General features: G+C 36.7%; 1 protein-coding gene and 1 long non-coding RNA gene across 3 annotated transcripts; one reads left to right on the top strand and one right to left on the bottom strand.

Moving 5' to 3' along the window:
• The first annotated feature begins 752 nt into the window (after nucleotides 1–752).
• LOC311075304 (sodium/potassium-transporting ATPase subunit alpha-1-like) lies at nucleotides 753–24,313 on the top strand. Of its 2 annotated transcripts, none has more exons than XM_084102599.1 (22): nucleotides 753–832; nucleotides 1,163–1,276; nucleotides 1,525–1,584; nucleotides 1,961–2,164; nucleotides 2,480–2,593; nucleotides 2,685–2,819; nucleotides 2,892–3,009; nucleotides 3,100–3,368; nucleotides 3,521–3,829; nucleotides 3,966–4,100; nucleotides 4,184–4,376; nucleotides 4,496–4,671; nucleotides 4,813–4,949; nucleotides 5,066–5,216; nucleotides 5,307–5,475; nucleotides 5,563–5,717; nucleotides 5,795–5,918; nucleotides 6,032–6,177; nucleotides 6,302–6,432; nucleotides 6,564–6,665; nucleotides 6,801–6,892; nucleotides 7,017–7,227. In XM_084102599.1, exons 1-22 carry the CDS (start codon nucleotides 821–823, stop codon nucleotides 7,043–7,045), a joined length of 3,075 nt encoding a protein of 1,024 aa, XP_083958725.1. In that variant the 5' UTR covers nucleotides 753–820; the 3' UTR covers nucleotides 7,046–7,227. The 2 variants fall into 2 exon arrangements, with proteins under 2 accessions (XP_083958725.1, XP_083958724.1); XM_084102598.1 differs by lacking the exons at nucleotides 753–832; nucleotides 1,163–1,276; nucleotides 1,525–1,584; ... (17 more) ...; nucleotides 6,801–6,892; nucleotides 7,017–7,227 and adding exons at nucleotides 18,377–18,464; nucleotides 18,637–18,750; nucleotides 18,931–18,990; ... (17 more) ...; nucleotides 23,943–24,034; nucleotides 24,184–24,313.
• Nucleotides 2,036–2,624, bottom strand: LOC311075337. Its single transcript, XR_014604475.1, has 3 exons — nucleotides 2,486–2,624; nucleotides 2,276–2,373; nucleotides 2,036–2,173 (listed from the first exon to the last, which is right to left on the bottom strand). It is a non-coding gene; the product is annotated as an uncharacterized lncRNA (long non-coding RNA).
• Nucleotides 24,314–24,752: the final 439 nt, after the last annotated feature.

The following is a 24,752-nucleotide window of genomic DNA, read 5'->3' as shown; positions in this document are numbered from 1 at the left end:
ACAGACTTTACATTTGATCTAATACTCCTATGTGTATATTGAGTGCTGACTTGATCATTTTTTTTATTTTTATCCTACAGCAAGAAGGGAAGAACATAAATAAATGTTTCAGCTTCAAAGGAGCCATAAAAAATTGGACTGATATTTATCAGATTGAACTGTTTGTTCAGTTCCAGCTCATTCCATCTCTAGCAGGCCTGAAGGCTACAGTAAAGAAAATGAAAGTTATCATCATATTATCTTCTTTATTTCATGGAAACCAAGCTGTGCTCTTTGGTCTGATTGTGGAACTGATCTGGCAGCTTTCCTGTCCAACTGTCGAGGCACGAATGCTGCTTTACTAGGAAGTACTGCCGTTGAACATGTCTAGACTTTTGCACAAAAGCAATGGAAAGTGTATGTGTATATATATATATATATATATATATATATATATATATATATATATATATATATGATCCATTTGGAACATCAGAAGAATAAAATGATCAAGCAAACTGATTGATGAAACCACCAGAATCGATATATATATAAAATTGTAACATTAATAGTAGTTCATATATACCAGTCTTTCTCATGGGTGTCACCAAAATGACGTGCCTGTAAGGATGAAGGTTAAATAAATGAAAGGTTAAAATAAAAGGTTAAGGATGACAGGTGCTAAACCCCTCCCAAAATTTCCCAGATCTCCTCCCCAAAACACAGGTGAGTTGGCAGAATATAAATTTTGTAAACTTTGCTTGGTCACACAGGCACTTGTGTCTCCAGAGAGGCTTCTGGAATACAAAGCACCAGATTTTGGGTTGAATTAATTAGGAAAATGGGGCTTGGTGTGAGTGGACTATGGTTATCTTGATTATATCTTCTGAAACCACCAGCATATGTTACATCTGGGATGCTGGTGAGCTGGTTGGTCCCAAACGGGAAGCTTAATTAGCTTCCCTGGTCAACAAGCTTCACCAGAAAGACCATGCTGGTTGATCAGCGTTACAGACCGGCGCCAAACCAGCATAAGCCAGCATGGAAATTCATGCCGGTGTATGCTGGTCCTTTCAGCATCAATTCTGGTGGTTTCATCAATCAGTTTGCTTGATCTTTTTCTTCTGCTGAAGTTTACCTTTGGCTCTGCTCTGATCAGGTAATGTGTTTTTATGTTTTATAGACGGGGAACGATGACTACAAACTGACAGCAACTTCTGAGGATGAAATCAAAAAGGCCAAAAAGGTGAAAAGAAAGAAGAGGGATGTGGATGAACTGAAGAAAGAAGTGGAACTGGTGAGAAATGCATATATATATATATATATATATATATAACAAATTAATAAGTTATCTATGACATGGAGGCAATATAACCTAATGTTAGGATGATCTGTAAACTATAACCACCCAGAATACTTTCTCAGCTATACTCACAAAACTACATTATTTCATTCTTTTCTGCATGAAATATTATGCTGGCCAAATTTTTTTTAAATCGATTTTATGTGGAGAATTGAGATGCAAGATTTTTTTCTCTTCTGCAGGACGACCACAAGCTGACATTGGATGAACTTTCACGCAAATACGGCACTGACTTGAATAAAGTGAGCAGAGGTTTAGTGAGACTTTGATTGAAATTTGATGTATTACTGCATTTTGTGTTACTCTTTATTCATACATTTTGCCTTCTTTTTATTTAATATATAAAAAGAGATAAAGAAATGTATCTTTAAAAAAATTGTTTTTAATGTTAATGAATGTTTTATGTTAAGCTTAAGATACCTAACCCTTACCTGTAAGAAAAAATAAATAAATAAATAAAATAATTACTAGCCGTGAAGTGCATAGAAACCCGTGTATGTGTTTTCAAATTTTGGTGATTTAATTTCAAGCAGCCTACAGTTCTAAGTTGAAACTGTGTTATTTATTTTTTTGTCATTTCTGTATGTTTAACTACACAATGTTCATACCCTATGGTAGGGATTGTCGTCTTCTCGTGCAAGGGAGATCTTAGAGCGTGATGGGCCGAACGCCCTGACCCCACCACCCATGACTCCAGAATGGGTCAAGTTCTGCACACAGCTCTTCGGTGGTTTCCAAACACTGCTGTGGCTTGGTGCAGCTCTTTGTTTCACGGCATATGGAATCCAGGCTGCCTCTTCTGAAGAACCAGCAAATGACAATGTATGAGAGCTAAAAAAAAAAAAAGAAGAATAAAAAAATGCATTATATAGTTTCATTTAAATACATTTATATGTATGCATTTAGTAGAAGCTTGTATCCAAAGCGACTTACATTGCTTTCAAGGTACACATTTTTTTATTGGTCCATGCATTCTATGGGATTCAAACCAATGACATTGGCGTTGCTAGTGGCATGCTCTAGTGTTTCACCTACAGAAATGTAAAAAAAAAATTATATACAAGTAGTTCAATGTCAATTCAATGTAGATTATCATACACTTTGTGCCTTTCTAAAAACATAACTGTGGTTTTGCAGCTGTACCTGGGACTTGTACTTGCTTTTGTCGTCATAGTCAACGGATGCTTCTCATACTATCAAGAATCCAAGAGCTCAAAGATCATGGAATCTTTTAGGAACCTTGTTCCTCAGGTACAGAAATTGTGTCTTACAAAACATTGCATGTTCAAATGTAGCTTTCCCATGGCACAAAAGTAGTCATTGTTCTGTTCTGGTAATGTAGCAAGCTCTAGTTATGCGTGATGGAGAGAAAAAGATCATCAGTGCCGAGGAGGTCGTTGTAGGTGAACTTGTGGAAGTCAAAGGTGGAGACCGAATCCCAGCTGATCTTCGCATCATCTCTTCACAAGGATGCAAGGTAAGACCTGAATGTCAAATGTGATATATCCTAATAGTACCTTTTTATGAAACTTCCCTTCTACTGTTCCAGGTGGACAACTCTTCCCTCACTGGCGAATCTGAGCCCCAGAGTCGTACTCCTGACTTCTCCCATGAAAACCCTCTGGAGACAAGAAACATTGCGTTTTTCTCTACCAACTGTGTTGAAGGTACATGAAAAGTTTCTGTAGAATGTTGAATACAATTGCATTTTATAGTATCTGTGGACAAACTAAACAACTAAATTGCTTGAACATTAGGTATTGCCAGAGGGATTGTCATCAACACCGGTGATCACACTGTCATGGGTCGTATAGCATCACTTGCCTCCAGCCTGGATGGTGGAAAAACGCCAATTGCAAAAGAGATCGAGCACTTCATCCACATTATCTCTGGTGTAGCTGTGTTCCTGGGCATGACCTTCCTAATCCTCTCCCTGATCCTTGGATATGGTTGGTTGGAAGCAGTTGTTTTTCTGATTGGAATTATTGTCGCTAATGTACCTGAAGGTCTTCCTGCCACTGTAACTGTAAGTCAGGGTGCTTCTTTCCTTATGCTTCTTGTTATTTAGTCAACTGTATCTACAGTACTTTTCAAGTCATTAAATCCAGGTTGTATTTTAGTATGTCTGTGCCAAAAATTATTACTTGACTTTATGTATGTTTGCGTTTACACATGTAGGTGTGTCTAACTCTGACCGCCAAACGAATGGCAAAGAAGAACTGCCTGGTGAAGAATCTGGAAGCCGTGGAGACTCTTGGCTCGACCTCCACCATCTGCTCTGACAAGACTGGAACTTTGACCCAGAACCGAATGACCGTCGCTCACATGTGGTTTGACAACCAGATTCATGAAGCAGACACAACAGAGAACCAGAGTGGAACCTCGTTTGACAGGAGCTCTGCTACTTGGTCTGCCCTCTCACGTGTTGCTGGCTTGTGCAACCGTGCCGTCTTCCGTGCTGAACAGAGCCATCTCCCAATCCTTAACGTGAGCTCCTGCTAGCTATCTTTATATCTATATGAGCAACATGAATATATGCAAGGCTTGAGCAACTTATACAATTCCAACAGCCAATGTAACTGTTATTGTGAGTGAAAACTTTGTTCAATTAAATCTTTTGTAGCGAGAAACAGCTGGTGATGCCTCGGAGTCTGCCTTGTTGAAGTGTATTGAGCTGTGCTGTGGTTCAGTCACTGAAATGAGAGAGAAGTACCCAAAGTTAGCTGAAGTCCCTTTCAACTCCACCAACAAATATCAGGTATTTTTGTTGATGTGTTCTTTAGAGATGATGATGCAGATTTGACTGGTCGTCCTAACAGTACCTCAATATGCCTTTTCTAGCTCTCAGTCCACAAGAATCCCAATTCCTCAGAGTCTAAGCACCTGCTGGTGATGAAGGGAGCGCCTGAGAGAATCTTGGATCGATGCTCCTCCATTTTGATTCAAGGAAAAGAGCAGGCTATGGATGATGAAATGAAAGATTCATTCCAAAATGCTTATGTAGAACTCGGAGGTCTTGGAGAAAGAGTGCTGGGTAAAGTAATCTTATGAAGTTCACCTGTAAAAAAATCACTAAAGTTATGACTGCAGAAAAATATGAACACAGCATGTGTGAATTACTGCATGTATGAATAATTCTGTTCTCCTTCACAGGCTTCTGCCACTTTAGCCTCCCTGATGACCAGTTTCCTGAAGGTTTTGCATTTGATTCTGAAGACGTGAACTTCCCCACTGAGAACCTGTGTTTTGTTGGCCTCATGTCCATGATCGATCCTCCTCGAGCTGCTGTACCAGATGCTGTGTCCAAATGTCGGAGTGCTGGAATCAAGGTGTTGTCCTCATTTGAGATCTACTGCTTAAATATACTGTGCCTGTATTAAATTATTCAAATTATAATTACTTGTGACCATTCAATTACAGCTAAGGTTATCAATTCAAAGCAATTTAAATGAATGATTTTTCCAAAACAGGTTATCATGGTTACTGGTGACCATCCAATTACAGCTAAAGCTATTGCAAAGGGTGTTGGTATCATCTCTGAAGGCAACGAGACTGTGGAAGACATTGCTGCTCGTTTGAATATCCCTGTTGGAGAGGTTAATCCAAGGTAATCCAAACATCCCAGCCACCTAAAACAAAGCAATGTTTTCAGGTTAAAAAATATAAATGGTGAACAGCACTGGAATTGCTCTAGATGTCTGCTAATACAAAGTGTGCCTCTAGAGATGCTAAGGCCTGTGTGGTCCATGGTGGAGAACTGAAGAATATGAGTGAAGACGAGTTGGATGATATCCTGAAATATCACACAGAAATTGTGTTCGCCAGAACTTCTCCTCAACAAAAGCTGATTATTGTGGAAGGTTGTCAGCGACAGGTACCGTCAGAGAGTTATCTATCCAATCCTAGTTGATGCTAGATGATTTTACCCAGTAGGGACCATTAAATGCATGTTTTCTTTCATTAGGGTGCCATTGTAGCCGTAACTGGTGATGGCGTCAATGATTCTCCTGCTCTGAAGAAGGCTGACATTGGTATAGCTATGGGTATTGCTGGATCTGATGTTTCCAAACAGGCTGCTGACATGATCCTTCTGGACGACAACTTTGCCTCAATTGTCACTGGAGTAGAAGAAGGTATGACATGTTATTGGGAACATAATTGATTAAAGATTTATGAAGGTTACTTTGAGACTTTTTTTTCAAACATGTCTTCCACTTCAGGCCGTCTGATCTTTGACAACTTGAAGAAGTCCATTGCCTACACCCTTACTAGTAAGATCCCGGAGATGTCACCCTTCCTCTTGTTTGTCCTTGTGGGTATTCCTCTTCCTCTGGGCACCGTCACCATTCTCTGCATTGACCTGGGCACTGACCTGGTAAGAAAAAGTACTATTAGTGTAGAGAACTTTAAATTATGTAGTCTATTTTTAATTTGTATTAATTGTGGTCACAGATTCCTGCTATCTCATTGGCATATGAAAATGCAGAAAATGACATCATGAAGAGACAACCCAGAAACGCTAAAACAGATAGGCTAGTGAACGTGAGGCTAATAAGTATGGCATATGGTCAAATCGGTAAGAGCATTCTTACCAAAACTGAGAGGTCTGGATGTTTTGAACATGACATTGATTAAAAATCTGTAATATGGGCAATTCATTAATTTCATTGTCATTGCTTTCCTTTTTAGGTATGATTCAAGCAGCGGCAGGGTTCTTTACCTACATTGTGGTTATGGGTGAGAATGGATTCTGGCCCAGTTATCTGCCAGGACTTCGAGTTGGCTGGGAAGACAGATCTATCACTGACCTGGAAGATAGCTATGGTCAACAATGGGTAAGCATCAAATTTCTAGCAAAAAAGCTTCTATATCATTTTATGCATTTGAAAAATCAATCATATAATTTATAGTATAGTATAAACATACCTTTGTTCTTGTGTGTTTTGTTGTCTGATGCAGACCTACGAGGCCAGAAAGATTATAGAGTCCACATGCCACACGGCATTCTTCATTAGTATTGTGGTTGTGCAGTGGGGTGACTTGATCATTGTAAAGACCAGAAGAAATTCCATTGTACAGCAAGGAATGAAGTATGTAAACAAAAGGGATGCAAACGAGCTTCAAAGAAGCCATAAAATATTGGTGGATTGTTTGTTCAGTTCCAGCTCAGGGCCGGTCACCTCTAAAGCCTTATCATAATTGGTTATTTTTTCTTTCCTAGAAACAAAGTCCTCATCTTTGCTTTTTTTGAGGAAGCTGCTATGGCAGCTTTCTTGTCCTACTGCCCAGGCATGGACGTTGCTGTCAGAATGTATCCTTTAAGGTAAGCGGACATATCTATGTAATGGAGATCTTAATGTTGAGATCTTTTCATACTGTATGCACTGACTTTGAAAAGAATATAAATGGGATGTTAGAAATGGAAAATAACAGTTAAAACTTGTGTTCTTTTATTTAGACCATTGTGGTGGTTCACTGCCTTCCCATACTCACTTATTATCTTCATCTATGATGAAGTCAGAAAATATATCCTACGACAGAATCCAGGAGGTAATATCAGAATTTTCCTACAGATGTTGGCAGACTTCATTAACCTCAACGGAGTTTGTTGTATTTCATTACATTGAGAGATTAAGAATGCACTGGCTCTAATATCTGTGCTATTGTGTTTCAGGCTGGGTGGAACAAGAAACATACTACTAAAACAAGACGTTCAATTGCAAACTCATGTTAGGAGACATTTTTTTAAATGCTCAAAATGATACAGAATCTGGTCAATTTCAGCAAATAAATGTTAAATAATATGGAGCTGAATTTGTGTGTGCGTTTTATTAAACTGAAAATAGAGAGATAAAAATAGTGAACATGCACAAAAGGTTACAGTGAAAAAATGAAAGAAAAAGAAATGAATATCTCTCTCACACACACACACACACACACACACACACACACATATATATATATATATATATATATATATATATATATCAGTTGATCTGTATGAATGATGAGATGCAATAGGATTGATAGGATAGCATAAATTAAAATCCATAATCCTTAGATATTGAGGTGCACCATAATGGTGTAGTTACATAATCTACCAGCAGGGGTCTGTTGCTATGCAAGGTCTATTTAAATCATACCAAACCAAACCAAAAGTTAACATTTAAATAAATATGATACAAATAAAAAAATGTGTATGTCTATAACTGTCTTTTTAATGCAGAAAAGGTTCACATGTTGATTCCCATGCACAGCTGAGAGAAAACAAGACTCATTAACAGCAGCAAAGTTTAATGTGACTAATTGCTGCATTTATCAGACACTTTTATGCTAAGCACCTGTATTCAGTTTACACGTATCAACAGTTTATATCTATCTGTACTTGCATTCTCTGGGAACTGAACCCATGACCTCTAATACTGAGAATTCAGGTACTTCTTAGTATCATGCGGCATTGTGAGAGATGTTTATACATATCAGTGAAACCAGCAGAACATGCTGAACATCAGTCACACATTACATTATAAAAACATTAGTTCCACAAAAGTGTGCCATGATGTCATCCTCAGCTGTGTTATACTACTAAACTTTTGTAGGAAGTAATGTTGGCATGGGGGCTGTGAGGCTCTGTTGACTGACAAAACAGAACATCGTTTACAAAACAAGAAGGTCCAATAAAAATTAGTGCGTAATTGTACCCATTTATCAGATTTATTACAATTTAGTCGTTCATCACTTACCTTTAAAATGGACAAACGGCCAAAAGTCATAAAAATAAGAGAGCATCTAATTTTTTAGGTAAAAGTCTTTCATAAATACAGACAAAAGAAATACTCAAAACATATATTTGCATACGAAATAAGTGCATGAATTTACATAGGAGGGATATTACTTTCAATATTAGCAAATTGATATAACAAAACATAACTGAGACGTGATGATTAAAGATTAAATTAACGTTAAAGATAGATGACACCTGCCAAACTCCTCCCAAATTTTCCCCAAATCCTGCCCTTAAAGTAGGTTAAGCTGACAGGGCAGGCCTATTTTGGACACACAAGGATTTGTGTCTCACAGTGGCCGACAGGTTTCCTATCCAAAGAACCACATTTGAATTGAAATAAGGAAAAAAGGGCTTGGTGTAGGTGGACTCTGGCTGTCTTCCCTGGAGTTTTTCTTCATTTCTTACCATTTGATGTTTCATTTGTTGTGTAGATTTTTTGCTATTGCCTCTACTTTTTTAAGGGGTCAGGTAAGGTTACAGTTTTATGTTTTAAACCAAGTTTTATGTATAGGTAAAGTTTCACTTTTGACAAAGGAGGCATATACATATATGCTTTCATAGGAATCACTGTATCATGTGCTCTGTATCATGTTATCCAAAGTAGACATGACAGTGATGAACAGAATTTTCAGAATTTTTCAGAATTTTTCATGACAGAAAGTTGATTCTGTAAGTATTGTGCCTGTAATAAGTGTTTTGTAGGTTTCTTTGGATAAAAGTTCCTGCTATTAAAGTGTAGGTGTGTATAACAATGTATAAAGTTTAGGCTACTTACTGCTATGTTAAATTACTACATTTTATTTAAATCTGCTGAGTATGATTTCTGCACCACTAGTGACAACCAAAAGAATTGCAAAAAATAGTGGTAAACAGAATTGCATTGCTCAGCAAAATTCTGCATCAAAACACATGCCACTGGTTGAGCCAATGTCACAGAGAGAAAAAAAAGAGATCAAAGTTCTCTATTTCTGTTTGGTGCCACTAGTGGAGCACGGCAGGTTCAATACATTTATTAAATATTATAAATCAATTTATTATTCCATAAATGTATAAAAATGAGTTGCAGGTGGTCAAGTCAAAATATCCAGCTCCTGAGATCTCTCACATCTGACGGACATGGAAAGTATTGAATGATGCATTGTATAATGTTCTCTTAACATAAGAAAAATGTGAAATTAAAGATTCAAGAAAGTGAAGTGAATACTCACTGCTCTTACTTGCTTGTGGTTCAGGCTGTGTCTCTTCTTGACTGATCTGCTGATGAGATGCGGCTAATCCATGATTATAAGGGAGATCTTTTCTTTCCCTTGATTAACAGGGCAGTAGATGAATATAGAATAAACCGATGGTTGAAGAAGCATTCTGTATCTCCACAAATGGCAAGAGGATGATGGGGACACCACACCCTGCAAACATCATCATGTACTCCGGAAGGATAATAGTTGTTCTATCTGTAAAACAAGACAAAGCTAAATAAATCTTTTTTTTTTCACAAACAAAAAATTAGGTGTTTGTCGACTCAAATAGTGTTAATGTAGGCTAGTATCATGTAAAAGCAACAGTTTTTTTGGTTAGCCTAACTATGGCATTGTTGAAACGCTTTATTCACAGTCTACCATTATTAATGTATTCCAATGAGAAATCGCCTCATTATAGAAGCTCTTCATATTATATGAGTGTAGCCTACATTATTAAAGCACTTTTTTTTTTTTTAAATGTTACCCGCCATTGATAAAAATTTCCATTGTTAATGAGACAACACTTCCCCACCATTGATGGGTATTTCCAGCTTTCAGTGTTTTCACTGCTATACAGTAGGGGGCGTTTTGAGGCTCTTCTGAAAGAGTACAGAATCTCCGGATCAAAACACAGGTGAACAAGAAGCAGATGCATATGTAAAATAACACGTTCCTCAACATTAAACAGCATATAAATCAAAACTGCCTAATGTTACTGAATGAAATGTCGATCCAGGACGAGCTACAGGACTGTGAGGCTTTGGGAGTGTTGATGGACTCAATCTACTTCATCTGTGTTTTGATCATCATTCTGAATTTGATCCGGACATAGTCTTTGACAAAACAAAAAAAATGTTTTGCTCAAAATGGTGCTTTAAAAAAAAAAAATATCAACAAGCTTTGATAAAAAAAGAATGTAAAGATAGAATAAAACGGTTTTTTTTGTTGTTGTTGTTGTGTAAAAGCAGAGGCTCTGTTCTTTCTTTTAATATATATTATGTTAAGATATTCATACAAGAAAATGTTATGAGGGCCATGAAAATTTTCCTGAAAATGATTAAAATGCTGGTGGTGGCTGGGAACTTTCTTTAAAAACATTTACATTTACATTTATGCATTTGGCAGACACTTTTATCCAAAGCTTTTCAAGGTACACATTTACATTCTTATCACTTCTGGCACTGGCGCCAAAATGCTGGTGGGGAAAGAGTTAATGGAGGTAAGTGTATTTGACTTCAGTTATTTACAAATATTAAAAGATGAATTAAAACCCAGAACATTAGCAACTTTAAATTAACCATTAACTGGCATATACGTTTTATATAAACAATTTATGACACAAACAGTTAAACACAAAGCATTTGTAAATGGTGTTTTATGTAGTGTCCAATAAATCTTAGACTTCATTAAAACTGGACACATGCTAATTTAAATAATTTCATAACTTTGCTGCTAACTAACATAAGTTAATTCTCAAACAAGCCAATTAATTTATCTGAATCTCATGTTACCTGAATGTTACATATAACATCAACATAGTGCCTAACAAGTTTTACAGCTTTCACACCAAATATTCATTAGCAAATAACGAATTATATATTTAAACATGCTAATCACTTATTAGCTAATTTCTTACCTCAGAACTGCGCAATTTCTTTCCTTTTTAAACAGTCAATCAATAGATTCCGTTCCACAACTAACCTCCAGGTTTGTCAAACTCTTTAAAACCTTCTCTGATATATAATTTAACACAGCATATTTATAAAGAGGCGACTATTTGAAGCAATAGCGAAACTGATCGGCAGTGAGACCGTCCCTCAGACTGACCGTTAACATTTAAACTGAGTGAGCGCGCGAAGTGAGAGAGAGAGAGTGATAACAGATCTGCGCTGCATTCATGTAAATCTGAATTAAAGAGGGAAAGGCGGCAATTTCGATTATTGAACTATTAACATGAATAATGAACTATGATCTTTTATAATTACCAGGCACGTGCACACATAGACATCAAAGGGGGCTTGAGCACCTGCCCTTTTTATTCCTGGAGAGAAAGTGCCCTTTTTTCTGGGGTGCTTTTTTTTTTTTTTTTGAAAAATAATATATATTTCTGTTTGCGCACAGCTTCCCTGTCAAACAAATATATTTTTTGAAGAATAGTACATCTAAATATCAGGTCAGGAGTTCTGAAGCGCTCCCTCTCCCTCTCCCCCGATTGTATTGCTTCCGCTAAAGAAAATAGTACGCTCCGTCTCTACGGTTAGAATCCTGTGAGTCCATAGCAACGCTCTGTTTTTCATGGCAACGGTCTGTTATACTCCGCACAGCGGTCTGATATCAAGAAATAACAGACCGCATTCTACATTGGAATTCAACCAAGCCATGTAATAAAATAAGTTAATAAAATAAGCATATATCACCACCAGGTGATATGCTTTAGTTATTTTGTTTATCCTATTTACCTGCATTGCCCTGTTAATTAGATGCAAATGTGCGCATTTTAACTAGTTGACGCCTAATTTGCATACAGAACGTCCCCAGTTAATGACTTAAATCAAGAGTCTTTCCCCCTGAAATTTAGAAATCTAAATTGGTGAATTTAGAAGAAATCTACAGATGCAAACAGATGGAGGATACACTCTAAAGAACGTAGTAAATCTGAGTAACTGCATCTGGTACATTAATAAATAAAACTGAGTAGAAATAAGTTAACATTAAACATTAAAAATAACAATATTTATAAATTAACTTTTTATTTATGAGTAATTTAACTTTTTTTATTTCCTCTAAACCTTTATAAATAAATACATACTTGACATTGGCTTTTATTGAATTTTTACTCAATTATTTTGGGAAGTTTAATTTTAAAGTGTTATGTATTCCAAAATAATTAAAACGATGTAGTGCCTTGTGCAAAAATAAACAAATTATTAGTAAAACACGCCCCTCTGCTTGATGCAGTTATTTAGGTTATTCTAAATATGAAGAGTTCAGATGAAAAAGCCTCTAAGTGCCATCTGAAACTTCCTTATAATGATCATTTTTATCAAGCTTGTATGTTTATGTTCACTTATTTCACATTACTGGCAATGAAAATTACCTATTAATTGTCATTTAAGTTAAATTACTGAACTTGAAAAAAATGCTCATTTTAGAAGAAAATTTCAGATGTCACTTAGAGGCTTTTGCATCTGAACTCTTCATATATACTTGAAACTAGTAGCATAGAAAATGTTTTCAAAACATGCACATTGTGGAATGGTTTGCTTTGCTGCTCTATAAACCTAGTGAATACTAAGGAGACCATGGTTTCTGTGTGAACGGATTATTTTGTAGACATCTTTTGAAAATGAAACAATTGCGTGAGTTTGAGGAAGATAAAATTAACTTTTTTAATTAATTTTTTAAAAAGGAAGTCAGAGTTATATACTATATATAGTTATATAATATATATACTTTTTTGTTTAAAAAAAAAAAGAAAGAAAAAACGTAATTATGAGAAGTGCCCTTTATTTCACTTGAGCCCCTGCCCCTCAAAATGTCTGTGCACGTCCCTGATAATTACATTGAGTTTTTGCAGCAGTTAAAAAAAATAAAATAATTCGCCAACATGTTAATTTAAGAGGTTAGGGTGCAAACCTCCTGATTCTTCATTTTCTCACAAAATATGTTTTTCCTTCCCTATCACTCAATGAATGTCAACACTGTCAAATAAAGTAGCCTATACAGTCATATCAAATATTTATTGTAATTATTATTATTATTTTTTACAAAATGTGTGATATTCAAAACATTATTATAAAAATATAAAAATAATGATTGAATATCACACATTTAGTTAAATTCAGTTGTTTTTTCATGTCACTCAGAATATCATAATGACGCTGCTAATTTGCATAAATTAATAATAAATTGTGTGTTATCTGAGCCCCTACCTTTTTTCTTTAAGAAAACATGTTTATTTTTGTAATGACCTAATAAATATAGGCCTATAGTTCAGGATAAATATAAAGGATGAATGTATGGGTCAAATTATAAATTGTATCTCCTCTCCTCATTGCTTTTACACACAACACTTGTGTTCTGCAAAATAAGAACAAAATGCCAAAACAAACAAGTATTTTTAATTAGTGGCACTAAAAGGTTTCACACTAATTGTCAGCACCCATTCAGCTCTCTCAAAATCAAAATGCACTCTCTTTACTTTCTTAATTCACATTTCTGGTCTTATTGTTAAAGATCATCAGTGCATGAGTTCTCGTACACAAGTATATATAAGTAGGCTAGTCGATGTATTCATCAAAGCAGAAAGCTTTTCTACTACATTTGTGGTTGTGATCTTAAAATGAAAAATGGGGACTTCCCAACCACAGCATACACTCTAAAAAATGCTGTTTTTTTTCAACCCATGTCTGGGTAAAATATGGACAAACCCAATGTAACTTAAATATTTAAAGCAACGGTTGGGTTTGACCATATTTGACCCAAACATGGGTTGAAACAACCCAGCATTTTTTTTAGAGTGATGGAAGGAATGATAGACAAGCTTCCTCTTTTTATGGCTTACTTTTTTATTCAAAATCTTAATCCAAACAAAAGTTATTTTGTTCGATAAAGTTGTTACAAACAACTTGTTCGATAAAGTCAACTCATCGTAAAATTTGGTTATTCATTTTGCCTCTGCACTGTTTGGCCTCGTCATATTTCCTTTCTATTTTGGTGTGTGAAAATTTGTTTGTTTCCTGAGCACACGACTCACACGTCACATGAACTTCTCTCTTTGCTGCTTTAAATATTTAAATAATGCCACTGAAGTTTCAGAATGTGTATCAAACCGTTGTAGGGTCTCTTAGATGAGTTCAATCTGATAATTTTCGCGGGTGCAGCAAATATGCTTAATGTTCAAGGTCCTTTCAGCTGGAGTCACTCAAGTTTTCCTACTGATTCAGTTGAATGAGTCTCTTATCAGATGCAGTTAGAAATGATTAAGTAAGTAGTAAATGTAAAAAGGTATTTCTGGTAATATATTTGAGATGATATATCAGATAGCATGCCCCTAAACCAAAGGATCACACATGTCAGTTGGTGGCTCTTCCTGTCTATAGTGGGCGGTTCCTTGCCAGCATAAGCTGCACTATGAAACATCCTTTGTGTGGTTTAGTCAACAAATACTTGAGTAAATTGTCCCTCTGTTCATGAGGCACCTGCTTTACTATCAGGCAGCAAGTTTGTTGGATATTATGTCCTATGTTAAACTTTTCCCAGTAACCTGATATGCAGGTAGTGTTGGATATCAGATGTTAAATATATCCCGAGTTAGTTGGAGTTGCAGAAACTCAATGGCGTGTCTGATTAAAACACATGACAAATACTAGTCCTTTGCTCTCTTTTATTTTAAGTTCAGGATGATTAAGTCTTGGGTAATTCACATGACTTGAAGTTCATGGATTCACATGATGTAAATGGACAGGAGTTAACGGATGGACAGGATGAACAGGATGGTCTTAAGTCTACAAACAATACAATAAAGGAAATCAAACTCATATAATTCATCAATAAGCATAACATATATATATATATATATATATATATATATATATATATATATATATATATACACAAATTCAAACAATACAATTGGCAAAACAAACTTAACGCATCAAGGACTCAAAGGACATGGTTGGTGTCCATTCAAACACCCACACCTCACCAATCTACTTATAGACCTTAACCAGGGGGTGTATGGGTAATGTAGTGTACTAGATTTGCTTGGAATTGTGGGATATGTAGTACAAATATATATAGGAAAAAAAGGTAAAAGTAAAAAAAGGGGCCAAATTCACAACAGGTAGACTGCCAGTCTAAAGAGGACTCTTTCTGACTAAAAACAGTGTGTTTGCAGCAGATTAAAGGCATTTTGTTGATGCATCACTGAAGCAAAAGAGCCTAAGCAACACAAGATGTCACTTTGTATATGAAGTGCATGAACCATTAATAGATGCATTAATGAGTCATTTGACACTGCTCGACCTTTACGACTACTTTCAACCTGCTAAGGTTCCTATCATTTATTCACTCCCAGCATTTGAAAAAGACTCCTCCAATGTCAGTAAATCTGCCCTTTCCAAAAAAAAAAAGAGTTGCCTTTGCCTTGAGGAAAGGTTTAAAAAGCTTTTAAGTTTGAGGTTTCCTCAATGTTGAGGTTAAATGATGGATCACTGATCTGATAGGGAAATGGCCATATTTAGCGACTACACTCCTTAAAGCTACACTGTGTAATTTTTTAAGTTGATTCTTAGCAAAAAACACTTTGTTCTTTCAAAATGATATGTGCTCATTAATGTGTAATTACTTCTACCAACTAATCAAGTATTCTCGTAAGTGTAGAATCTGCCATTTAGAATACATACGAGCGAGTCGCTTGAATGGCGGCAGCCATGTTGCGCCTCCATCTTGAAAATACATTAGCCAAAGAGGGACATACCTGGAAATTCAAACTTCGCCTTTCGCGTTTTTACACTCAGTGGCACCGTGACGAATGCGAGGGGGAGATTACTCGCGACTGCCGGCAGATTTGAAATAATACAGACACCATAGGAGTTAAAACGCCCTCGGAATGGGAGGCTAGAAAGTAATATTCAGTTGGTAGTCATAAACAATTTCACCGCTAGATGGGAGAAAATCCTACACAGTGTAGCTTTAAAATAAGTCGGTTCTCCCAGCGATGCCATAGATGACCCTCATGACCCTCAGATGAACTTCAGTGATCAGTGAAGGTTTGAGAGTTGGTTTGTGGCCTTTGTTTTTTTAAGAGTGCACATACTCTACGTATATCTCAGCAGAAAGCATGCTTTGACTCATGCTTTGGATGTTTGGTGTCTTGCAGTCTCAAATACATGGTGTGAAGAGTTGAATAACCAGTTTTAAGAAAAGCTGTTTGTCATTCTAAAAGAAAGACGTGCATTTTTCAAACAGATGGATTGTTCATTGATCTTGAGAGACATTTGCAATGAAACACAAAGCAATACATGCCAATTGCGATAAAGAAGGAGCAAAATTTAAGGGGCTTGACAGAAAGATGGCATTACTATAGCAATGTGTTGGTGCAAAAAAATAAAATAAATACACAATAACCACTAAATCATGATACATTGATCTGGGGCTGCTACTCTTGCCATTGTTACTTTTGTCCTTTGTGTTATCATCATTAAGATCTCTGTTTGTGGTTTAAATCTTGTATATAGTTAATAGCACCTAGTGTAAATAGTGTGTCTGCAGGGGGTTGGAGCATTTTCTTTGAGGTTATCTTTTTCTCCTGGGCTTGGTTAATCTGGGAGGGAGGGAGGTATGACAGTTTTAAACTTAAGTTATTATTTTGGCTTGAGCAAGCCAAGACCTGAAGCTTATTTTCTCCCACTTATAGTAAAATAATGGGGGGGCGGGGGGTATATTTGAGATAATGGTTGGAATGGTTTATTTATGTTACAGCCTGTCCCATCCAGGTCATAATACTCTGATAGAAATGCAAAATGTTGGTTCCGGTACCCTTAGATGTGTGATGCTGCTGGTGAAATATGTGTGGACGTTTAAGGCAGTTTGAAGGACATGGGGGCCATGAGGCTCTTTTGCATTGAGGACATTTCAATATATTTTTGACCTGTATCCATTTGAAAAGTTATTCCTCCAACCCTACCTAACCAAACCCATGAGAAAAAAAAAATGAAAGAAAATACTCTGAAGTAATACAAGATGTAGCCTACAGGTGTGAACAGACTTTGTTATTAGCCTCAACAAAGAGTGTTTTCATTCTAAAGCAAATATGTCTGTTTCCCAAGAAGAAAGTTGCATTGTAAATGACAGTGATTACTTCCATTTCATAACAATATTTACTAACATATATTTTCTAAATAATAAAAATCTGGTCATTTTCAGCAATTAAATGGAGCTGAATCTGCTTTTTGTCTCTGAAGTTCTTGCAAACAGTAAATAGAGGTTTGTGAAAACAGTAACCCAAACCATTTTAGCCATGCACAAAAGTATAGTTACAATTGTAATGTGCAGAAAAGCAAGATATAAGATAAGATAATAAAATTCATATTCTAAAAGCATGTTGGCTTTCAGAAATGTGATGAATAGGTCTACTGTACTACCAATAAATGAAACCAGTTGAAAATAAAACATTGTGTTCTAACGTTCACCTTATATTATCATTTAGTTCAATAAATCCTTGATTAAATACCACAATATTAGGAATTAAAATCCATATCATTGCTGATTTTAACAATTCTTTCCTTTTTTGTGTGTGTGTGAGACAGAGGCCACATGTAGGGTCTTTAGAAATTAATGAAAACTCAAGAGAGAAATTGTCCCAATTGTATTCAAATGCAAAGCGATGTTTGCAGCACCCTCAGATGTGTGATGTGGACTAAACTTTAAGGCACTGTGAAGGACATGGAGGCTGTGATAGTCTATTGACTGACAACATTTAGCAAACCTTTTTTAACATTAACATTGACAAGGTCCTATAGTCACAGTCTGAAATTTAACATGTAATGATAGATTCTGACCATTTACAGAAGCAGTTTGATTCATCGGATATTGTTGGCCACAGAACACAATTTACAAAGTCGTTATTTACTTAGAATGAAAATGAAAAAAATGGTCCAAAGTTATAAATATATGGTAGCGTGCAAATATAACCATAGAAATATGTCTTAAAAAGCAAAATACTGATATCTAAACAAATAAGGGTGTGTATTAAAGTGAAAAGCAAGTTATTTATCACAAGTTATTATTAACAAGCCATAGATCTATGGATAAGATAATAGTTAATAGACCAGTCCTTCACCCGGGTGTCATAGAAATGACCTACCTGTATAAATGAAGGTTAAGTAATGTTAAAACTAAATGACACCTGACAAACTCCTCCTTAATTTTCCCAGAACACCTCCCCATTAAACAGGTGAGATGGCAGGGTATAAATGTGTGGACCTGGTTTGGACACACAGGGACTTCTGTCTCCAACAGCCTCCAAGACAGGGGTACTAACCAGACATCATTGGATTTTAGGTGGACATCAAGAAGAAAAATGGGGCTTGGGGTAAGTGAACTAAAGCTGGATGCATCGCTTAATTTGTTTCATTTTACTGTCCAATTCTGCATGTTTTCCATTTGTTCAAGTAGATTTTCTGGGGGGATCTGGTAAGATGTTGGTGTTTTATATATATATATATATATATATATATATATGCATATTGTTTTGTGCTTGACAGATGGGGAATGATAAGTACAAATTGGCAGCAACTTCAGAAGATGGAGTCAAAAAGCCCAAAAAAGGGAAAAAGAGCAAAAAGGACATGGAGGAACTTAAGAAAGAAGTGGAACTGGTATGAAATTATTTTACATTTTATTTCATTAAACACAAAAATCTTTTGAAGTCCCATATTACCCTTGCTTTAAAAACATTTGTATATTATAATCCTTTCAAAAACATTCATGGTTTTACCATCTAGTGTAGTCTGAAAGTGAGGTAACTTGAGATTTCAAACATCTTTACTCTTCTGCAGGACGACCACAAGCTGACATTCGATGAGCTTATTCGAAAATACGGCACTGATCTCTCAAAGGTGAGTAAATGTTTAGTGACACTTTTGGGGGAAAATATTAATAATGCATTATTCTAGAATTATTCACATATTTTTATTTTGAGACATTTATGTAAAACAAATTATTACATTTTATGGAGAATTGCTTGCCTTTAGTTAAAAAGAGGAACTGTTAACTTGGCTAGTACTTTTTAGTAATTTCATTAATTTCATGATAGCAGTTACTTTCAAGGCTTTCAACTTTTTTTAAATATAAAAAGTAATGGATCTGTAGCCATCTGCATGTAATATTATTATTTGTGAGCATTTGTTTTCAACGTGCCTTTAATATTCAATTTTCATACCTTGTGGCAGGGTTTGTCCGGTTTCCGAGCAAAGGAAGTCTTAGCCCGTGATGGACCAAATGCCTTGACTCCACCTGTTACGACTCCAGAATGGGTCAAGTTCTGCAGACAGCTCTTTGGTGGTTTCCAAACTCTGCTGTGGATTGGGTCCTTTCTTTGCTTCTTTGCATATTCGATCCAGGCTGCCTCTTCTGAAGAACCGGCAAATGACAATGTATGAGGAAAAAATGTTTTGTCTTCATTTCTACATTGGCATAAATAGTTCATGTCAATAAACTTAGTTGCATAATTTAGACCCCTTTTTTAGGAAAGTGTTTTATTCATTAAAGATCTGAGCTGATAGCCACTGTGCTATTGAGCAAGGTACTTAATATGAGGTTTCTCCAGGGGGGATTATCTTCCTTATAAGTATTGTGTAAACTTTGGATGAAAGAATATGATTAATGAATATTTACATTGTTTTTTGCAGCTGTATCTGGGACTTGTGCTTGCTTTTGTTGTCACAATCAATGGATGCTTCTCATACTATCAAGAGGCTAAGAGCTCTAGGATTATGGATTCCTTTAAGAACCTCATTCCTCAAGTATAAAAACGTAAATTAATTTTACCTCAGAAATAGCTTTCACAATGTACAAAGGATAGTTATGTTAATTTATTGTCATGTAGCAAGCCCTGGTTGTACGTGATGGAGAGAAAAAGGTAATCAATGCTGAGGAGGTAGTCGCTGGCGATCTTGTGGAGGTCAAAAGTGGAGACCGAATTCCAGCTGATATTCGTGTTGTCTCTGCACAAGGATGCAAGGTATGAACAAGAATTGTATGGCAAAAATAATATGCTTACTGCAGTAAATGAGTTTTCATGAAACATCACCTCTTGCTTTCCTTTCCAGGTGGACAACTCTTCCCTCACTGGCGAATCTGAGCCCCAGAGTCGTACTCCTGACTTTTCTAGTGAAAACCCCTTAGAGACAAGAAACATTGCATTTTTTTCTACCAACTGTGTTGAAGGTACAAAATTACAATATCTATACAGCAGATGTGGACAAAACGATTGACTAAATTCTTTAAATGCAATAATGCTTAAACATGACAATATTCAATAGGGACTGCCAGAGGGATTGTCATCAACACCGGTGACCGCACAGTCATGGGTCGTATCGCCAGTCTTGCCTCCAGCCTGGAAGGTGGACAGACACCAATTGCTAAAGAGATTGAACACTTCATCCACATCATCACTGGTGTTGCCGTCTTCCTGGGCGTGACCTTCTTAATCCTCTCCCTGATCCTTGGCTACAATTGGTTGGAAGGGGTAATTTTCCTGATTGGAATCATTGTCGCTAATGTGCCTGAAGGTCTCCCTGCCACTGTAACTGTAAGTTGGAGTGATATTATGTTCACATATCATTTTACACACATTTCAAAATTCCTATGATTACTTGACGTGTGCTTACTCATATAGGTGTGTCTAACTCTGACTGCTAAACGAATGGCAAAGAAGAACTGCCTGGTGAAGAATCTGGAAGCCGTAGAGACTCTTGGCTCGACCACCACCATCTGCTCTGACAAGACTGGAACTTTGACCCAGAACCGAATGACCGTCGCTCACATGTGGTTTGACAACCATATTCATATAGCAGACACAACAGAGAACCAGAGTGGCACCTCATTTGACAAAAGCTCTCCTACTTGGGCTGCCCTTGCACGTGTCGCTGGCTTGTGCAATCGTGCCGTTTTCCTTGCTGATCAGAGCCATCTCCCAGTTCTTAAGGTGTGCTATAATAATATCTCTATTTTAGATGTACATTGACACTGCATCCATAGGCTTGCAACTTCTAGAGTTTCAGCAGTGAATATGCATTCTTAGTTGTGTTATTTAGAGTGGCAGCTTTTTCTTAACAATAAAATATGTTTTGCAGCGAGAAACAGCTGGTGATGCTTCAGAGTCTGCTCTGTTGAAATCTATTGAGCTGTGCTGTGGTTCAGTCACTGAAATGAGAGAGAAGTACCCAAAGTTAGCTGAAGTCCCTTTCAACTCCACCAACAAATATCAGGTATTTTTGTTGATGTATTCTTTAGAGATGATGATGCAGATTTGACTGGTCGTCCTAACAGTACCTCAATATGCCTTTTCTAGCTCTCAGTCCACAAGAATCTCAATTCCTCAGAGTCTAAGCACCTGCTAGTAATGAAGGGAGCGCCTGAGAGAATCTTGGATCGATGCTCCTCCATTTTGATTCAAGGAAAAGAGCAGGCTATGGATGATGAAATGAAAGATTCATTCCAAAATGCTTATGTAGAACTCGGAGGTCTTGGAGAAAGAGTGCTGGGTAAAGCCACCTTATGAAGTTCACCTGTAAAAAATCAAGTTATGACTGCCAAAGAATATGAACACACAGAATTGTGAATTACAGCATATATGAATAATTCTGTTCTCCTTCACAGGCTTCTGCCACTATAGCCTCCCCGATGACCAGTTTCCTGAAGGTTTTGCATTTGATTCTGAAGAAGTGAACTTCCCCACTGAGAACCTGTGTTTTGTTGGCCTCATGTCCATGATCGATCCTCCTCGAGCTGCTGTACCAGATGCTGTGTCCAAATGTCGGAGTGCTGGAATCAAGGTGTTGTCCTCATTTGAGATACACTGTTTGAGTACACTGTGAATATTACATTTGATGACAACGCTGAATCTTCTATTACAGGTTATCATGGTTACTGGTGACCATCCAATTACAGCTAAAGCTATTGCAAAAGGTGTCGGCATCATCTCTGAAGGCAATGAGACTGTGGATGATATTGCAGCTCGGCTAAAAATTCCTATCGGGGAGGTGAATCCAAGGTAAACTTGTTATTTCAGCCCCTTACAACAAATCTATTCCAAAATTCAGCAAACAAAAGTTTTGCATTTGCTCTAGATGTCTGCTAATGCAAAGTGTGCCTCTAGAGATGCTAAGGCCTGTGTGGTCCATGGTGGAGAACTGAAGAATATGAGTGAAGAACAGCTGGATGAGATCCTCCAACATCATTCAGAAATTGTGTTTGCCAGAACTTCTCCTCAACAAAAGCTGATTATTGTGGAAGGTTGTCAGCGACAGGTACCGCCAGAGAGTTATCTATTCAATCCTATTGATTCTGGATGATTTTACCCAGTAGGGACCATTAAATGCATGTTTTCTTTCATCAGGGTGCCATTGTTGCGGTAACCGGTGATGGTGTCAATGATTCTCCTGCTCTGAAGAAGGCTGACATTGGTGTGGCTATGGGTATTGCTGGATCTGATGTTTCCAAACAGGCTGCTGACATGATCCTTCTGGACGACAACTTTGCCTCAATTGTCACTGGAGTAGAAGAAGGTATGACGTTATTGGGAACTAAACTGATTGAAGTATTATCAAGGTAACTTTGACACTTATTTCTCTAACATGTCTTCCCCTTCAGGTCGTCTGATCTTTGACAACTTGAAGAAATCCATTGCCTACACGCTGACCAGTAAGATCCCTGAGATGTCACCCTTCCTCTTTTTTGTCCTTGTCGGTATTCCTCTACCTTTGGGCACCATCACCATTCTCTGCATTGACCTGGGCACTGACATGGTAGGGATAAGATGTCAATTTAGTTATCTTAATGAAGAGAACTGTGAAATATGCATGTATTAATTTTTACCTATTTATTCCTACAGGTTCCTGCTATCTCATTGGCCTACGAACCTGCTGAAAGCGACATCATGAAGAGACAACCCAGAAACGCTGCAACAGATAGGCTGGTGAATGAGAGGTTAATCAGTATGAGCTATGGTCAAATTGGTAAGAGCATGTCTATTCTATACTGAGCACCCTTGGTGTTCATTGCTGGTTGTTTCTTACGTGTCTTCATACTTAATTTATAGGTATGATGCAAGCAGTTGGTGGGTTCTTTACCTACTTCGTAATTCTTGCTGAGAATGGATTTTTGCCCTGGGATCTGGTAGGAATTCGAGTTGGCTGGGAAGACAGATTTCTCAATGACCTGGAAGACAGCTATGGCCAACAATGGGTAGGTGTCACAGCTCTACCAAACCTGACACACTTGAAACCAACATTTCAATAGAAATATCAATCTTTTATATAATGCTCTGTGTTTTTACCTGTCTGATTTAGACCTATGAGCGCAGAAAGATTGTGGAGTTCACATGCCACACAGCCTTCTTTACCAGTATTGTGATTGTGCAGTGGACTGATTTGCTCATCTGCAAGACCAGAAGGCTATCCATCCTACAGCAGGGAATGAAGTATGTACGCAATGGGCTCGGCGTCAAACAAGCCATAAAATATTAGCCTGATATCTATCAGATTGAACTGTTTGTTCAGTTCCAGCTCATGGCTGCTTATTGTACCTCTAAAAGCCCAGTTTGGCCAAATTATATTTATCCTAACTAGATTTATTTTTCTTTCATAGGAACAAAGTCCTCATCTTTGGTCTGTTTGAGGAAACTGCTCTGGCAGCGTTCCTGTCCTACTGCCCAGGCATGGATCTTGCTGTCAGGATGTATCCAATGAAGTAGGTGAAATCTGAAAATGAAACGTTTGAATTTTTACATGACCTTGAAAAGGCCATATTGCTAATTGATAAACCCTGTTTTTGTTTTGTCATTTAGACCAATGTGGTGGTTCTGTGCCTTCCCATATTCACTGCTCATTTTCATCTATGATGAAATTAGAAAATACCTTCTTAGGAAGAACCCAGGAGGTAAATTAATTTTCATTATGCATCTAATATTCCTGTTTCCCAAGCAGAAAATTACAAAAAATACTTCTGTATACAAATACAGTAGCTTGTTGTATTTTATTCCTTTTATCGATCAAGAATGAACTAATATTTGTGCTGTTTTGTTTCAGGCTGGGTGGAACAAGAAACATACTACTAAAAGAAGAACACTTTCTATTGGGAAGATGTGCAAAGAGATGTATCATTTTGAAAATATCAAAATGAATGTAAATTCAAGTTAATAAATGTGTCATTAAATGAGCTGATTTTGTCTCTAACATTGTTTTTATGAAACTAGACATTTCAAACAAGGATCCAAGTAACAAAAGTACATGTAGTTGCATTTAGCAGCATAGCATGATATAATCCACACTCCTTGCATCATAAGAATATGTTTCAACAAACCCTTGAATGAACACCAAGACAGATGAAAGCAATATTTAAAATAAGCATTTTCTATGTTTAGCATTTAGCAGATGGCAATAAGGAAGAGTGGTGACCACAATTACACGTTTATTTACAATGAAGTTTTTGCAATTTCGGTCAACATCTATTCATTCGCACAAATGAAATTGCTTTTCAAAGTCAAATGAAATTGCTTTTCAATTTCATTTGACTTTTGTTCACATAACGCTTTGTATTTCTGTGAAATATTACTCTTTTTTTTAAAAATCATTTTTATGACTAAGAAAGACACTTG

Source organism: Abramis brama (genome assembly GCF_963993115.1).
Source record: "Abramis brama genome assembly, chromosome: 2".
In the NCBI taxonomy this organism is placed as follows: domain Eukaryota; kingdom Metazoa; phylum Chordata; class Actinopteri; order Cypriniformes; family Leuciscidae; genus Abramis; species Abramis brama.
The sequence above is the reverse complement of the archived record's forward strand: the minus strand, read 5'-3'. Positions and strand labels throughout refer to the sequence as shown.

What these genes read in the sequence shown, in the direction of transcription:
- LOC311075304 (XM_084102598.1), top strand. An exon ending in TTAAGAAAGAAGTGGAACTG is followed by an intron (nt 18,751 to 18,930) that starts GTATGAAATTAT and finishes ACTCTTCTGCAG; the next exon opens with GACGACCACAAGCTGACATT. An exon ending in TTCTACCAACTGTGTTGAAG is followed by an intron (nt 20,321 to 20,415) that starts GTACAAAATTAC and finishes AATATTCAATAG; the next exon opens with GGACTGCCAGAGGGATTGTC.